General features: G+C 35.5%; 1 protein-coding gene across 1 annotated transcript in view; it reads left to right on the top strand.

Moving 5' to 3' along the window:
- Positions 1-309: 309 nt before the first annotated feature.
- LOC130707128 (peroxisomal multifunctional enzyme type 2-like) overlaps positions 310-18,893 on the top strand; it is a 20,199-nt gene continuing 1,615 nt past the window's right edge. Inside the window, exons 1-9 of the mRNA XM_057540364.1 lie at positions 310-319; positions 2,230-2,337; positions 4,270-4,329; positions 5,608-5,629; positions 5,730-5,776; positions 7,293-7,377; positions 8,468-8,655; positions 15,104-15,195; positions 17,809-17,898. Coding sequence (XP_057396347.1) covers positions 310-319; positions 2,230-2,337; positions 4,270-4,329; positions 5,608-5,629; positions 5,730-5,776; positions 7,293-7,377; positions 8,468-8,655; positions 15,104-15,195; positions 17,809-17,898 — 702 coding nt within the window. The remainder of the gene's footprint in view (positions 320-2,229; positions 2,338-4,269; positions 4,330-5,607; positions 5,630-5,729; positions 5,777-7,292; positions 7,378-8,467; positions 8,656-15,103; positions 15,196-17,808; positions 17,899-18,893) is intronic.

The raw sequence follows: 18,893 nt of genomic DNA, 5'->3' as shown, positions 1-18,893 counted from the left end.
AAATTCTGTTTTTGCCAAGTTATTTGGCATTGATCTATATATCTTTTCATTTGTTTTTGCATGTTATTTTGTAAATAATTAAATTATTGTATAAATTACCTTCGTTATCATATTATTTAGTTATGTTGGCTTTTATAAACTTTATGATGCAATTAGTGCATTAGTGTAGTTACCACATACTTAACTTTCAGTAGATTATAAACTCTGAGGATAGGCACCATTCTTATACATCTGTAGATTTCTGTAGATTTCCTTGCAAATAGTAAATGTGCAATTAATGTTTGTATCTATATAATTGGATATAGGGAGATGTTATGTGGTAAGTGTGGTCAGTTGTTAAACATATAAATTACGTATATGCTATAAATTAGTGACTGAACACATATTAGTTGTGTATGTAATTTTTGACCTCTTTCAATAAATAGTTTTTATTTCTTTTTTTGGTAGACCATGACACACTATGTTTTATAAAAATTCACGTGTGCTTCTCCAAGAGTTCAATATTGTGCTTGTTCTTTTTTTTTTTTTTTTATAAATTTATTTATTTATTTATTTTTGGCTGTGTTGGGTCTTCGTTTCTGTGCGAGGGCTTTCTCCAGTTGCGGCGAGCGGGGGCCACTCTTCATCGCGGTGCGCGGGCCTCTCACTGTCACGGCCTCTCGTTGCGGAGCACAGGCTCCAGACGCGGAGGCTCAGTAGCTGTGGCTCACGGGCCCAGTTGCTCCGCGGCATGTGGGATCTTCCCGGACCAGGGTTCGAACCCATGTCCCCTGCATCGACAGGCAGACTCTCAAGCACTGCGCCACCAGGGAAGCCCCGTGCTTGTTCTTTATCACCATTCCTGTAAACAAAGGCCTTCTTGACATGGAGAAGATATTTCACATTGTGTATTTAACCTTTCTTTTTAATTATGGTAAGAACATTTAATATGAGCATTTAACAAATTTTTAAGTGTACAATACAGTATTATGAGCTGCAGGCACTATGTTGTATGGCAGATAAGATCTATAGAACTTATTCATCTTGCATTATTGAAACTTTATGCCCACCGATTAGCAACTCCCCATTTTCTCCTCCCCCTAATATTTGCAACCACCATTCTACTCTCTGATTCTATGAGTTTGACTATTTTAGGTACTTTGATGTAAGTGGAATCATGCAGCGTTTGGCCTTCTGTGACTGGGTTACCATATTATCTTCAAAGCTCATCCATGTCGTTACATATTGCAAAATTTCCTTCTTTTTTTAAAGGCTGAATAATAGTACATTGTATTTATGTACCACATTTTCTTTATCCATTTTTATCTGTCAGTTGATATTTAGATTATTTCTACATCTTGGCTATTGTGAATAGTGCTGCATTGAACATTTGGAGTGCTGTTATCTCTTTGGTTCCTGATTTCAATTCTTTTGAATAAATACCTGGAAGTGGGATTGCTGGATCGTGTGGCAGTTCTAGTTGTAATTTTTTGAAGAATGTCCATACTGTTTTCCTGTGTATTTAATCTTAAAAGTGATCTTTAGGTTTTTTTCTTTTCTTTCTTTTTGCTAAAAGTGGGTTGAATCATGGTCTTTTTCTTTCTAAAAAAGGAGAAGCATTGCACAGTTAAAAATTTCATGACATGAACCTGTGTTTAAATATTTTTCTGCTTCAGATCTATATATATATATATTTTTTTCATATCTATATTTAAAAACAAAGAGGCATGTTTTGAAAGTACGTATGTCATGGTGTGTTCAGTAAGATGGGAATATAGTAGTAGGGAATTAGGAAGATGACTGAAGAAATACACTAATAATATAATTTCATTTCCAACTCATATTTTTAAGATCTAGAACTGAATTCTTTTTTTTTTTTTTTTAATTTTTTATAGCTACTTTATTTATTTATTTATTTATTTATTTTGGCTGTGTTGGGTCCTCGGTTCGTGCGAGGGCTTTCTCTAGTTGCGGCAAGTGGGGGCCACTCTTCATCGCGGTGCGGGGACCGCTCTTCATCGCGGTGCGCGGGCCTCTCACTATCGCGGCCCCTCCCGTTGCGGGGCACAGGCTCCAGACGCGCAGGCTCAGCAGTTGTGGCTCACGGGCCCAGCTGCTTCGCGGCATGTGGGATCCTCCCAGACCAGGGCTCGAACCCGTGTCCCCTCCATTAGCAGGCAGACTCTCAACCACTGCGCCACCAGGGAAGCCCTAGAACTGAATTCTTATTAGTTTATTTTTGCATTGCAGTGAATGATCTAGGAGGGGACTTCATGGGAGTTGGTAAAGGCTCCTTAGCTGCTGATAAGGTTGTTGAAGAAATAAGAAGGAAAGGCGGAAAAGCAGTGGCCAACTATGGTACAGTATTTGAGAGAACTATACTGCTTGTTTTATATTTCCTCAACTGATGCTGTTTCTCATGTTAATAAGTATTGAGCAAATATCTTGGCATTCCAGTATAATTATGAAATTAGATTTTACCTAAGTCTGCCAAAGATGTTTAGTGACGTATTTTTTAAACTTTTGATGTAGATTATTTCATGAGTCTAACTTTTATTCAGTTGTCTATTTAATATTTTTAATAATGAGCGCATGATATAATCAGTACATTACTGTAGATGTGAATATGAATATGGTCTTTTCTTAAAAGACCTGCCTTAGCTAAAAGGTCTTATGTATTTCTACAGAGTAACATTAAATTCTTCGTTTTAAAATTGCTTTTAAAAAACATTTCTTAAAGTAATATAGTGTAAGAAGTGAAGTGCCCCCTTTCTGCACCCAGCCTTCATATTACATTCTGCACAGGTGATCATTGCTGTATGCAACTTTCTTATCTTTATGAAAACGTAAGAGTCAAAGTTAGGCATTAGAAATAAAGACAGCAAATACAACCTTTATGTTTGATGTATTGATTCTAATAGTATTTGTAAGGAATCCTCTTGAGTAGATTTACTTTAAAAAGCTAGTGCTTACTGACTTTTCTGCAAATTAGATTGTTTTTATGGACCAGGGAGAAAATTAGATTGCCAGTGACTTTATTCTGAAATTTTAGAGGAAAGGAAGTAGGATATGATTTGTTTTGAGAGTTCAAGGGAATAATGAGACAGACATTTTAGTATCTTATTTCCACATTGAGAGTCTAGAAAAATGTTTTCAACTTAAAAAAATTTCTGGGGTTTTAAAACCTATTTTGTAAAGATAAAGATTTCAGACTCTCTTCCCTGCCCCTCAGTTTTGATATTCAACCTGTATCAATCAGGATTCAGTCAAGAAAACAGAAGCCCCTCTCGGTTTTCCAAGTGTGAAGGGTTTTATACAAAGAATTAGAGACTTACCATTGGAAGGTCTGGGCAGGTGCATGTCAGGGAAACTGTCGATGACCATCTCAGCCTGTGGCAGGTGGTTTTCAAGAGCTCACCTAGATGTGCTGTCAGTCTCACATCTGCAGCCTGCTCACAAGATTGCCTGCGTTTACAGTCTCTTCCTACTTTTCCTCCCTTTAAGCGAGTATCTCCTTTTGGCAGATCTAACTCAGGAGCTTATGGGTCCTAGGGAAGGGACCTGGCTCCGCCTGTGATTGCAGAGGAAGTAGAAAGAGGCAATGGTGATGTTGAGTTGACAGCTGACCATTTGACGCACAGCTCTGGGGATATGAGCCCTTCTCCTGGGCTGATTAGCAGAAAATAACAAATCCATAATATTTCATTGAGCTTTACTTTTTTAGTTAGTAATACAAAAACAGTAGGTTTGTTTTCCAAATGTAGTGATACAGAATTGAACATGCTTTTTCAAATTAAACACGCTTCTCCTTCCCTCCCTCTCAAAGTCTCATTTGCATCCTTAAGGGGAAGTGCTTATGTGGCTATTTAAAATTCAACAGAAATGAAATAAAATAGATTATTCCATTTGTCGTACTAGCCACACTTCAGGAGCCACATGTGGTTTGTGGTTACCATGTTAGTGCAGAAATAGAGCATTTCCATCTTCACAGAAAGTTCTGTTCGACCATGGTGTCTTGGATATTATTTGTCAAGTACTTCTCATTTACCCCCTCTCTCTTTTTTTTTTTTTTTTTGGTAGGTTAAAGGATTGCCTTAGGGACTAAATTTCTTTTGTAACATGTTATCATTTATATTTTAGTTTGTTACGTGCCTGCAATATAAATGTATTTTCCTTGGAAATGAGTTCTGTTGAATGAATAGTATCTGTCATGTGCTCTGAGCCACAGAATTTAGAAGTCGTTTGTAAGGGATATTACTGAAGTTTTGTCCTAATTTCCCTTTCCCTCAGATTCAGTGGAAGCAGGAGAGAAGGTTGTGAAGACAGCACTGGATGCTTTTGGAAGAATAGGTAATGTTTCTTTGCATTTATGGTACTAACAGAGCAGCTTCTACCTTTCTAATGAAATATTTTTTATTTCACTTTTGTTTATTAAAAACTCTTTTTTGGTAATCAAATTTTTAGATTTGTTTTAAATTTTAATTTTTTTACATACCCTAATCTTATTCCACAAAGGGCTTGAGGTGACAGTTTTTATGCATGTATGTGTTGAGTTTGTTTTATATTTTTTTGTACTTTAAGAGCCTTTAAAAAAACTTGTAAGTATTCTCTAAGTTTCCTTTTTATAATAATTTAATCATACCCCAAATATATTTAGAAAATAAAAAATAAATCAGTATTTTGGCAATAGAGGACCCAGTGGAATATTTTAGATAATTATAATGATTCAGATGAAAATGATTCAGTATCTTGCAAATTAATTAAGATGAATTATATAAAATAAAAATCTTCATTTTTAAGAAGCATTTCAAGCATTTCAAATATATTGTTTAATTTTCCTGACTTAGTCCCATACATTGTTAGTAAAAGGTTATTGAATTACTAGAGGGAAACTACTGCAGATAAGCCCAACATGTTTATAATCTGAAAAATGTTAATTTTTGTAGTTTGAATATGTTCCCCCCCCCCTTTTTTTGGTCTAGCATATATATTTTTCTAGCTATATTTGGTTGAGCTTGTGAGAGACATGTTCACATAGTGTCTGACACAGGGATAGAGACCACAAAGTTCTGAAGTCATAAGGTGAAAATAGCCACAAGATGGTGGTTGAACCTTAAGAAACAATCCCTTCTATTTTATAGTGAGAATGCAATTATGTATGAAGACAGGCCATCAGTTTCTAACTCTAATGGTTTCCTTTCTGGGCTTTTGACTTTTGAGTGGCAAGGAAAAATCTTTTAAACTTTTAACTTTCCCAGTGAATTTTGAAGTTAATTGAGGGATGGTTTACGATTACCACTGAATTCTAAGAACCTAAGAGTTGTGTGACTGCTAATTCTGTAAATAAGCTCACAGAAATTTGGCAGGAGGTAGAGGTGGAAACATTTAGGTATGTAGACTTGAGAGGAAAGCACTGATATAATGGGGTACTTATTGTGCTTTTGTGAATCAGATTTGTTTTTACTATAGGTATAAAATTTTGTTCTGCTAGCACTTGTTACCTATTATATCTACTTTTCCATGGGCAGGGGGGAGGCAGGGAACGCTTTTGAAAGAAATGTGTTGTAAGCAAAGGCAAATTAATATGCTTGCTTTTATATTTGTGACTTGAATATTTTTATATTGTAGATGTTGTGATCAACAATGCTGGGTGAGTATTTCTTTTTAAATTTCCAATAAAGTAATGTACATGCAAACTTTTTTTAAGTGTTGACTTTCTCTTCTCAACATATATAATATCAATTTTTTAGAATTTTGAGGGACCGTTCCTTTGGTAGAATAAGTGATGAAGACTGGGGTAAGTTATTTTAAATATACGTTCTCTGGAACATACTTATCCATTTAGCCTTCTAATATTTGATACATTTACACACTTAAGGAAAAACTTGCTTCTACCTATTTTTGCTTCTGCTAATATAACTGATGATGAGTAAGCTTTACAACTGAAAATGAACAGTTGGAAGAAAAGGCTTTTGTGACTTTCGTTCGTTTCCCTTTTTCTCTTTGAGAGATTGTCAGCGTTTTCTTGCAGTATTAGTTGTTTCTAACAGCCTTTTGCATGCTTGTCTGGCTGTGTGATTCTTATTTCAAGAGCAAGAGTAGGCTATGACTACTGTAAGCAGACAGAAGGAAATGCTAAAAAAATCAAAAGGAAATGCTAAAAAACAAAAACTAAAAACGATGGAGATCTGAGAACTGGGTGGGAAAAACCTAGATATAATTTTGAAACTTCTAATAAGTAGGAAAAATTTCCATTAGGAATGTCATGTTGGAAAGATTGAGTTTAGATGATGAACAGTCACAGTTATAAAATTTTTTTATCCTGTTTGCTCTTTTTTGCCCTTACTTTCATTGGCTATCAGAACTAAAACAAGCATTGGTGGCTGCGACGGTGGCAGGCATGGTAACTGAGATGAATTACATCATTGTTTATAGAGTGTGTTTCTGGGAAATATTGCCAGAAGTTCTTTTGGAAGAAGGAAGATATCTTTCTGACTTAGAATTAAGCAAAGACGGCTTTTAGCTTCCAATTCCCTTGTAATAACTGGAGAAAAAAAGGAGCTGAGAAAGATAGAATTTGTTGGCAGAGGGGACTTAAGTCGGTGCTTTGCTTTGAGCTCTGATGGGGCTGGAGTGTGTCCTCTTCTGGTTTCATCAGAGTAAGATTAAATCTGGAATTGTTTGTTTATCTGCATCATCCTCCAAGTTGTCTGTTCATTAGATTGACATTTCAGAAAGCAGGCTTCTCTGTCTCTCTTTTTCCCTCTTTCCCTCCCCCTCTTTCCTACACCTCCACGCCCCGACCCCCAGCTCTCTCTAACTCATTTGCAAATCCTGTTAAAAATAGGGATTTAGGGATATACTGAACATTTTATAAACATTTCTTGATGAAGAACTGAGTGGTTTTTGATTATGCTTTAACTAACGTTTGTGTTGAGTCCCAATTATATATGTAAAATTCTTGGTTATTTGTATTATGAATTTTTATATAAAATAGGCAAAAATTAAAGATGGCATTGCACTTAGATATGCATAGGCATCGTATTTAGGTGGCATTATATTTATGATAAAGTTAGATATATTAGATAATAATCTAATCATAAATTATAGGCAAAATAGGTATGAATTATTGATTGGTTATGTAACTGGAACTAAAGCAGAAATGATTACTCAGAGTGCAATGTGACAATAGCTGATTTTGAATGCTAGGTATAAAATGAACATCTTTGTATAAGTAAGTCTTTGCTTATGTTGATTCTGAGATAGGTCTGTCTAAATTTGACAATATTCCTGAAAAAAATTTCTTGTTTTAGATATCATCCAGAGAGTTCATTTGCGGGGCTCATTCCTGGTGACCCGGGCAGCGTGGGATCACATGAAGAAACAGAAATTTGGAAGGTAGAGTTGTATGTGGCTGTCAAGGGGGTTTGGAGATGCCGTGTGTGGGTTCTTATGTCCAGAGGAAAAGAATTGCTTTGACGTTGAAAAATACACCTTCAGATATGCACAGGCTTTTTAAACGTAGTTTTGGAAGATGCCTCCCCGTTACATTGGTGTCAGTCATAGATTAGCGAGGTGGACAACTTAGTATTTCTTTTCACCTCCTACTTTTCATTATTAATGATTCTCCTGCTATTCTCTGATATTTTAGCAGTACAAACATTGAGGATTCAGCAGTACTTTATTCTCTAACCAAAATATCATTTTTTGTGCCCAGTGACCAACTGGGGAGAGATGAGTGGCTGTTTTCTACTGGCTGACACTGGTCAGACATGAGTTAGTCTTTGTAAACTAGGAACGGTAAGACTCTTATAGTTGCGTCTGTGTGACTCAGACGTGGCAGACCTAGTAAGTGGCCCCATGCTCTCTAACATAAAAGTTATTCCTGTTAACTCAGGGTTCACACACATCTACTAGAAGTAAATTGCGTGTGATATCTGTTCTTATTGGAGAGTTCTAGTATATCTTGATACTAGCAGTTTCTGAAAGTCAATGATAGGATTTACTTGTTCTACTAAGTAGAGTAAGTGAGATTAGGTCAGATTATGAGATGGTATTATTTAATATGAGGCATTTAATATTATCCAGAAAGGGAAAGGAGCAAAGTTCTGAGGACTAAAGAATTAGAACTTCATGATCTAATATTTCTTACTAAAATTTTAACTTGTAAATTGGCAGTTTATTTTATGTTTATAAATACTTATTGTTTTCAGTACATAATGAATATACATTCTTACACTTGAATTCATTTGATCCTGACCAGGGATTCTTTCTAAAACAATAAAATCTCACAGTTGAATTTTGAGAGATTACTTTTATTATTTATATTAATTTAGATATATGAATCATGACTTTAAGAACCTAATGGCAGTATACAGAGTTGCTTTTGACAGGTATAATAGTAATGAAAAAGAAAAAAAAATGCTTAGAGTTGCAACAGTATCAAAATATAGAAAAGATGATGTTGAGAGATTGATTTTCCTTTTAGGATCATCATGACTTCATCGGCTTCAGGAATATATGGCAACTTTGGCCAGGCAAATTATTGTGCTGCAAAGCTGGGTCTTCTGGGCCTTTCAAATTGTCTTGCAGTTGAAGGCGAGAAAAGCAACATTCATTGTAACACTATTGCCCCTACTGCTGGATCACGGTTGACCCAGAACATTTTGCCTGATGGTAAGTAGTTTAGTTTTTTTTTAATGCTGTTCCTCACATACCTGTGTGGCGTGAGCTTTGTAAAAGTGTTTAATTTTTTGAGTAGCTAAAATAATTTCCTTACAATTTAAAAAAGCATAATGTGTAGTTTATGTTCATTATAGAAAATTGAGGAAAGCACAAACAAACAAAATGTGACCCATAATTCTGCCACACTGAGCTAAACTTTTTCTCTTTGTGTAGGTAGACATACATACATTTTTTCTTTACAGAATGAGGTAATACCATTCTTACTGGTTTATAATAATAATTATTTAAAACAATTAATAGATTATGTTTTTTAGGGCAGTTTTAGGTTTATAGAAGAATTGAGCAGGTAGTAAAGAGAGTGCCCATATACTCTTCCTCCCACACAGTTTTACATCAGTGTGCTACATTTATTACAATTGATGAACCAGTATTGATCAATTTTTATTTATTTATTTATTTATTTATTTGGCTGCATCGGGTCGTTGAGGCATGTGGGATCTTTCGTTGTGGTGCGTGGGCTTTTCTCAAGTTGTGGCACGTGGGTTTTCTCTCTCTAGTTGCGGCGCATGGGCTTCAGGGTGCGTGGGCTCTATATTTTGTGACACGCTGGCTCTCTTGTTGAGGCACGTGAGCTCGGTCGTTGTGGCACCTGGGCTTAGTTGACCCTCGGCATGTGGGATCGTAGTTCCCTGACCAGGGATCGAACCCACATCCCTGCATTGGAAGGCAGATTCTTTATCACTGGACCACCAGAGAAGTCCCTGATTGATTATCATTAACTATAGTTAATAGTTTACTTTAGGGCTCACTCTTTAGGTTGTATGATTTTATGCGTTTTCACAAATGCATGATGTTACGTACCCACGATTCTAGATCATACAGAATGGTTTCACTCTAAAAATCCCCTGTGTTCCATCTCTTCATCCTCTCCTCTTTTTCCCAAATGTCTGGGAGGATTGAAGCTCATTTCTTTTTATCCCTACATAATATTACATGGTATGTAGGTGCCACAATTTGTTTTTTCATTCACCTATCGTGGAACATTTTGATTGTTTCCAGTTTTTGACAGTTGTGAGTGAAGCTGCTATAAACATTCACGTGCAGGTTTTTGTGTGGACGTAAGTTTTCAACTCATTTGGGTAAATATTAAAGAGGATAATTGCTGGATTGTATGGTAAGAGTGTCTTTAGCTTTGTAAAAATTTCCAAACTGTCTTCAAAAATGGCTGTATCGTTTTTCAATCCTACTAGCAGTGAGTGAGAGTTCTGGTTGCTCCACATCTTTGCCAGCATTTATTATTGTTAGTCTTTTGCATTTTAGTTCTTTTAATAGGTGTATAGGGTATTTCATTGTTTTAATTTGCAGTTCCCTAATGACTTATGATGTTGTGCATTTTTTTCCTGTGCTTATTTGCCATTTATTTGTCTTCCTTGGTGATGTGTCTGTTCTTATTTTTTGCTCATTTTTAAATTGGGTTCTTTGTTTTCTTCTTCTTTTTTTTGGGGGGGGGTTCTTTGTTTTCTTGTTGTTGAGTTTTAAGAGTTCCATGAATATTTTGGAAACAAGTTCTTTATCAGATATGTGTTTTGCAAATATTTTTTCCCAGTCTTTAGCTTGTTTTTTTATTCTCTTTAGTCTCTTTCACTTTTGAAGGATAATTTCACCGGGTACAGAATTCTGGGTTGGTAATTTTTTTCTTTCAACACCTGAAATCTTTCACTCCACTCTTCTTTTGCTTACATGGTTTCTGAAGGAAAGTCTGACATAATTCTTTCCTTGTTTCTTTATGCATAAGGTATTTTTTCCCCTCTGTGTTCCTCCAAGGTTTTCTCCTTGTTTTTTCCACAGTTTGAATATAGTATGCATAATAATAGGTGTAGATTTTTGGCAATATTCTACTTCATGTCTTCTGAGCTTCCTGGATCTGCGGTTGGTATCTGTGATTAACTTTGGAAAATTCTCAGCCATCACTGCTTAAAATATTTCTTCTTCTGGGCTTCCCTGGTGGCGCAGTGGTTGAGAATCTGCCTGCCAATGCAGGAGACACGGGTTCGAGCCCTGGTCTGGGAAGATCCCACATGCCGCAGAGCGACTAAGCCCGTGAGCCACAATTGCTGAGCCTGTGCGTCTGGAGCCTGTGCTCTGCAATGGGAGGGGCCGCGATAGTGAGAGGCCCGCGCACCGCGATGAAGAGTGGCCCCCACTTGCCTCAACTGGAGAAAGCCCTCGCACAGAAATGAAGACCCAACACAGCCATAAATAAAAAAAAAAAAAAAAAAAAAAAAAAAATTAAAAAAAAAAATTTCTTCTGTTGTTTTCTTTTTTTCTTCTACTTCTGGTATTCCCATTATGTGCCTGTTCTATCTTTTTATTTTAATTAATTAATCGTTTAATTTATTTGGTTGGGCCGGGTCTTAGTTGCAGCAGGTGGGCCTCTTTAGTTGCAGCTCACAGGCTCCTTAGTTGTGGCTCGCAAGCTCCTTAGTTGCAGCACGTGGGCTCCTTAGTTGTGGCATGCAAACTCTTAGTTGCGGGATGTAGTTCCCTGGCCAGGGATTGAACCCGGGCCTCCTGCATTGGGAGCGTGGAGTCTTAACCGCTGCGCCACCAGGGAAGTCTCAATGTATCTTTTGTAATTATACCACAGTTCTTGGATATTCTATTCCCTTTTATCTTTTTGTCCTTTTTTCTCTTTGCATTTCATTTCAGTTTGGGAAGTTTCTATTGACATATATTCAAATCAAGCTTACTGATTTTTCTTTTTTCATTTCAAAATGTTATATTGTTTTTGTTTTTTAGCATTTCCTTTTGAATTTTTTAGCATTTCCTTCTGTCTGCTTACAGTAGTCATCTGTTCTTGTAAGTTGTCCACTTTTCTCCATTAGAGCCCTTAGCATGTTAATCACAGTTATTTTAAACTCCTAGTTTGAAAATTCCAAAATCTCTGCTATATTTCAAGCTGGTTCTGAGGCTTGTTTTGTCTCCTCAGCCTGTACTTTTCTTGTCTTTTAGCATGCCTTGAAATTTTTGTTGAAAACTGAACATGATGTATTGGGGTAGTAGAAAGTGTGATATACAGAGCTTTATTGTGAGGTTTCATGTTTATCTGGCTAGGAGTTAGGTTGCGTTTATTGGTTGCTGTAGCTGTTGGTGTCAGAGGCTACATTTTCCTCTTTGTCGTTGTTTTTGTGTCCCCTGTTGTCTTTGGGTTTCCCTAGGTACTCTTTGTGTTTGCAGCTCTCTCAGTTGTAATCCACTGTTGTTATACTGGAGGCCTGTTGAAGTGGCTGTAAATTATGGCGAGGGGAAGTGTTCTATAATCTTATGATTAAATCAAGTTTTTTAGCAGGTCAAAGTCTCTGGACTCTGAGCTTCAGTAGAGTTTTTTAGCCTTTTTTTTTTCCTCCCCTTATTTGAGACAGGAAGGCTAGAGGGGTTCCACTAGTCTAATTGCTCTTCCCTTAGGTCAAATAAGGCTCTGGTAGCTTCCCTTGAGGATAGGCCTTTGTTAAGGAGAACAGAATGCTCTGGGCATATTTCAAAATGATTTTATCTTATTGATTTATTTATTTTGTTACCCTCTCCCTTTTTCTCTGTAACATTTCAAAGCAAATCTTAGATGTTGCATTTCACCTAATAAATACTTGGAAATGTGTCTCTAACAGATATGGACATTATAACCACAATGCCAACATCACACCAAATAAAATAATTCATTACCATTGTCTAATACCAAATTTATATGAAAACTTCCTCGTTATCTAAAAAATATCGTTTTAGAGTTAATTTATTCCACAATGATCTAAACAAGGTTCACAGTCGTTTTGTTACTGTATCTCTTAAGTTTTATTTAACATATGATAGTTCATTCTCCTTTTTGAAAAAGTGCCAATTATTTGTTGAAGAAACTGCGAGTTCATTTGTCCTGAAGACTATTTCTCATTCTTGATTTGGATTGCCTTTGCACTTTTGTGGAAAATCAGTTGACCACGTAGGTATGTGTGGGTCTATTTCTGGATTGTCTGTTCTGTTGTATTGATCTGTGGGCCTGTCCTTTTACCAATACCATGATGTTTTGATTACTATACTTTTATAGTAAGTCTTGAAATCAGGTAATGTGAGTCTTCCAACTTTGTTCTTTGAAAACATGAAATATAAAGTTTTAAATTTAAAAATTTGCATGTATGATTGAGAGCCAATGCTTATTTATTTAGTTATATAAGAAATAGAATACTTGACTGGTGGAAAACTATGGTTTTTGATACTCCTGGTTTTAACATATTTCTAAAAAGAAAATATCTATAATACTTCAAAAGTAGTTTCTGTGAAACAGTACAAAACAATTGATGAGTGAAATTACTTTAGAATTAGCTGCTTCATGGCATACAAATGCTTATTCACAGTACCATTTTACTTCCCACGTTTGAGCTAACATTCATTTTAGAACTTGGGATTTGTAATACCAAGTATGTACTTGCTAGCTTTTCCTAAGAGCTGTGCCTAACCAGTTTGCTTTAGTGTAGAATAGCTATTTGTACCTGAGATCTAATTTTTTTTTTCCTTTTCTTTTGTCAACAGGGCCATTTAAAAACGTCCCTTATTTTAAAAACTCTTTATACTCTCATGTCTTATTGAAGGAATTCTTGTTAAAGAACTGGATTATTTAAGTATAATGCTACATATATATGCACAACAGTGTAGGTTACTGGCAAGAAGTAAAGCATCAAAATGTAATGCATAGTCATGAACTCACTGCTCAACCCAAGAATTGGAACATTACTTGCATCTAACTTTATACCTTCTATTCTGTTCCTCTGCTTCATGCCAAGAGATAACCACTATTTAGAATTTTATGCTTATCATTTCTGTGCTAGACTCCTACCTTAGTCACTTTTTGCCATTGGCTGTAGACTTTCTTGAGGAAGCAGCAAGTTTCCAAGAAAATATTGAAAACTTTAGCTTTTAAATTTGCTTTCCTTTGGGAATGTAGCTTCCATTAATTTTGACCTCTAGAGATGTTAGGTCACTGTTTAATGTAGTATCTTTTATGCCCACCAAACCCTAGTGAAAGATGTTTGGAGAATAAGATCTACTTTAGACAAATAATTTAATGTTTCTGGACCTGCTTTCTCTTCTGTAAAGGAAGAGAGTTGTTACAGATCATTTTTAAAAGCCCTTCAGATTCTGAATTCCTGTTATTTTAAATTTTGGTATTTATTACTTTTTTATAGTTTAGAAAAAGCCGAAAATTTATTTTGCCTCAGCGTTTTTCCTCTTTTCCTCTGAAATATTAACTTACAGGCTGTCAAAGGAATTATTTGTTAAAGAACCAGGTGTTATGAGTAATGTGCGGAGACATTTGCAATTTCATTTCCCCCTTTGAAATATATTTGAAAAATGGAAAGTCATGTATGTGACTTACATGTTTCTTACATGAAATGAAACATAATCTTAGGATGAATACCCATGAACTAACTTCCCAAGCTGTATTAGTTATTTACTGCTGTGTAATAGATTACTTCAAATTTTGTGGATTAAAACAACAAGTATATATTATCTCACAGTTTCTGGGGTCAGGAATACTGTAAAGTGAAAGGTTCTTAGAGCTGCTCTTTAATTTACAGGGACTGTAAATGTCATCTTTGTCACTTTAAAATATAAAACTGTATTTTGTCCCTTCACAGTTAAAATTTACATTTATTTGATTCTTTAAAGATTATAAGATGTATTTACAAATCGTGTCTCATTTGAGCCTTGCAACAACTTAGTAGAATAGGCAGGTAACGCATTTTAATTACCATCTTACAGATGCAGACACACGTCCAAGAGAGTTGAGCGCTGTGCTCAATGCCCTAAATTGCCTACATGGCAGGGCCAGCAGTAAAATCTAGGTGTTCATGCTCCTTGTGTAGTACCTTTCTGCTCTGTTAAGTTGCTCACAGAAGGTATGCAACAGGAAAATATTTCTTACACTTTGTGACTCATCAGTCACGGTTGCAAGGTCCATTTTCCATCATCTTACTGCCATTACAGTTGTCAAGGCTGTTTTGTAGTTTTCTAGCTTCTGGGAGAGCAAAATAGTTTTGGGAAAGAATGATACCTAAGTTCATTATGCTATGTATGCCTTTGCTCACCAGTCTTTGCCAAGGCAGCTTTAACTTGTCTTCTAAACAGTACGTTACCCATCTTGGAAAGGTATATCTGATGCCTTCTATGTTAGAAGCCTGAATATATCCATTGGGATGAAAAGATTCTTCTAAAAGCCTTGGATGTTAATACTAATTATTTATGTATATCTAATTTTTTTCTTATTTATTTAAAAAGTCTCTGAACCTATAATTTTATAAGTGAGGAATTTTCAGAAAGTAAAATGATTGATTGAATATGTATATATTCTTATTGATAGTTTTTTTTTTTTTTTTTTGGCTATTTATTTCAGATCTTCTGGAAGCTCTGAAGCCAGATTACGTGGCACCCCTGGTCCTTTGGCTTTGCCATGAGAGTTGTGAGGAAAATGGTGGCTTGTTTGAGGTATTCTGCACCTTTGCACTTTCTCCCAAAGCAATATTTGTGTAATTAAATATAAAAAATGATTCAAAAATTAGTATTTTCCAATTGTTCACATTTGTAAAAATCTGTATCAGTTGGTATCACTTGTATATTTTTTAATATTATGTATGTGTTACAGTTAAGGAACAAGTATGACTAATGTCCTTTTTTGAGAAAGTAACAGCAACTTTGTAAATTGTTCTTCCCTAGTTCTTCATTTCTGATATTCTTGTCAAATGAAAATGTGACTGGCTGGTTTGATGTGTTTAGTCAGATACAGAAAGTCTCATTTGGTTAGAGATGCTGAGTAGTAAAGTGAAGGGACAGAGGTGGTGGTTTAAAGTCAGCCAGGCCAGGTTTTGATTTCTTGCTCTGGTAATTGCTGGCTCGCTGGAATATTGTACAGATTAACCTCCCTGAGTTTTAGTTTTCTTGGGGTTTTGTTGTGAGAACTGGAGATCATATTTTTAAACTCTTACCATACCTAGCAGTCACCCCTCAATTTTAACTATTATATCAGTATAGCAGGAATTCAGTCTGGGTATGATAGATCAGTAAACACAACTTACTATTTGTATTAACTTTAAAAATAAACTTTGCTATGTTTCCCTATCGCAAAGCTTTACATGTTTGCTATAAAAATAAAAACCACACATAATCCTACCATCCAGTGAGGTTCAGTTTTCACTCTATAATCAAAGTCCCTTTAGATTTCCTTATGCTGTTTTATATATTTTTTGGCCCTCATTTGAGTTTGATCTCTTTTTTCTTTTCTAGCATAAACTGTTATAGTTTAGACCACCCCCCTTTATTTGATTCTCTGTGGTAATATAATAATAAACCTGTTGCATGCAGAATACATGACATCCAAAGATATTTCTTGGTAGCAAAATTACCTGGCTCAGTTTGAAGTGAATGATATATTAGCCTGATTTATTTGAATAAAAAGCTGTTTAGTAAATGAAAAACAATCTACACATGTCTATGCAGAGATAGGCACCTCTGCTTTCTTAATCACAGTCGTTGATTGTGAATTGTGGAAAATTAGAGGTGGAAAGAACTTTACAACTCTAGATTTAGAGAAGAGAAATTTAATAATATCAAGCCATGTGGAGCTCCAAATTTGGTCTGCCTGTCTTTTATCTCATTAAGGAATTAAACAAAAATTCTTTGTCTTTTACATTTATATTTGTTATTAATTCTGTGAACAAAAATAATATATGCTTTTTGTAGAAAACTTCAAATATATAGGGGAGTTTATAGAGGAAAATAAAAATCACCCACATTACCACTATCGAGAGATAACTCCTATTAATATTTTTATGGATATTCTTTTCCAGTCTTTTATTAGATGTGCATTTTACACGAGTAGTCTTTTTATTTTAGGTATACAATTTACACACATACCCAGACATGCACAGATAACTAGGATAATGCTGTAGATGAAGTTTTGTATGTTGTTCTTTTATTTTACTATACTGTGAACAGTTTTAGTAAGGGACATTTGCTGTGTGAGATTGAGTGCAAAATACAGTAAGAGCGGTGTGTAATATCCTGACTTAAACCTTGAATGTAAATTGACACTTTGTTTGCCAAGTTTTGATAGATATCTAGAGTGGCAGATAGAGATTTTTTGGATCGACTGGAGCTGTCGTTTCTAGCACCTGCGAGGAGTTTGCAGCTTGTTGCTTCACTCCCCAAATATGATAAAAGATGATATTTTTCTTGCCTGTTACCAGTACCACTGCCACTTTAACTACTCTGACAGCATCAAGGCCGATCATCCTGTTAATATACGTAAAGGAATGAGTGATTTTTAAAAAGCCATACCCTTGAGCGTAGAGCCACTGAGAAGTGTGCTGTCTGCTGGTACAGTTTCTTCTGTTATATGCATGTGGAACACTGTAGTTGTGGTGTTTGAAGATATGACAAACAGATTTTCTTACATCAGACATTTTCTTCTGAGGATTTCCTTGAATGGCTTCTAGAAAAAATACCATCTTTCTGTACGGTGATTAATGTATTTGGTCATTTGCCATATTTCTATATAAAGGTGTTTCATTAAAATGAGTATATGTAGTTCATTAAGTCAAATCCTGGCTTTATTTTTCTTTGCTTTTTATTTTTTTTTATTCATTAAGTCTTTCTAGAAGGACATGTATTTCAAGTGATGTGCTGGGCAAATTTGGTATTTATATTGTTTAACCTTCATGGTTACTTCATGAAGAGTGTATTATTATCCTGATTTTATATAAGGGGAATCTTGAGTTTAGGGAAGTCAAATTATTTGACCAGGAATCAGACAGCTAGTCTGTAGAAGAACTGGTATCGCACCTTGGTTTCTGTGCAAAGGCATGCTTTTCTACTACATGCATTTCTGCTATATCGTGTTGCTTTATTTTTCTACTCTGATAACATGAATAGTGCAAAGTCATGCCAGCCAACGGAGTTTTGTAGAGCTGCATTATTTTCATCCATTGTCATCTAGCATTCTGATACTCGTAAAAAGATAGCTGCCTGTTTTGTTAATTTCATAAAAATTCTATTAGTAATTTCACATTAGATGGTATAACTTCTTCCTCCTCTTTTTGGTAGGTTGGAGCAGGATGGATTGGAAAATGTAAGTCCCTTTTGGTTTTTGGTTTGCCATACATTATTTCCATATCTTTAAACCTGCATATCCAGGTAGAGCTGGGTAAAGACCTTGTCAAATGCCGAACCATTGTATTTAGTGCACGCATAATCAAACTCAAACATTGTTATAGCAACAGGTCTTCTAAAACATGGAAGTTGTCCTGCAGGCCTGTGGTATTTTCAAGGATCTTTTCAGTTTTTTTCCTATTAGCAGTGCTTATTCAATATTTGTCCTGTCCTATTCAGAACTGGCTGTTTCTTCAGGCAGCACAGTCTCTCTTTATATTGATGTTTGTCTTCCCATGTCTCCGGCACCCCACATGCTTGTTCAGCAGAGTAGTGAGTGGGAGGGAGGGTGTTTTTTGAAGATGGGGAGAGCTCTGTCCTAGGCAAGTTCTCCAATTCTCTCAGTGATTCTTTTCTTCCTTGGAGCATGAGACATCAGAAGGAGACAGTGGGGAATCACACTGGACAGCTTTCTAGAAGAGAAATTGCAGCTGATCTATAGAAATTATTCTCCTTCAGCCCAACAGTAAATTCATCTGGCTTAAGTCCTCTTTTACCCCAGTTCTTAAACCTTGTGAGCTCCAAATTGGATAATTACTTTATGGTGTTTAAAAAAAATTGTGAACATTCCAATATCCCAATTCAAGTTTTCAGTTGGATGCTGGTATCAAAATTAATTGAATTATTTAAAAGGCTGCCATTACTGGATGACATTGTTACAACATATTGTAGAATATTATTAATGACTGTTCTCTAAGTTATGAAGTAACTTATTCAAACATTTTTAAGTGTCTTATGACATCTTTTAAGAAAGGAAGATCAGTTGTTGCAATAAAAGCTGTATATGGGACTTTATCAATAAGAAACCTCTAGAAGCTTCTGTCATTCCCCAGGACAAATCTTCAATTTAGTAATCATCAAAGTCTGACCATTCTGTTTAAATAAGGTTCTGTTTATTCCTCAGGCTTTTTAAAAAAGACACAATGTTAAAAATTATCTTCATGGAACTTACGCAGCAATGGTGATTTTTGTGAATCTGG

This window comes from Balaenoptera acutorostrata, chromosome 2 (genome assembly GCF_949987535.1).
Source record: "Balaenoptera acutorostrata chromosome 2, mBalAcu1.1, whole genome shotgun sequence".
Taxonomy (NCBI): Eukaryota; Metazoa; Chordata; class Mammalia; order Artiodactyla; family Balaenopteridae; genus Balaenoptera; species Balaenoptera acutorostrata.
Note: the sequence above shows the minus strand (reverse complement) of the source record. Positions and strands in the feature narration are given on the sequence as shown.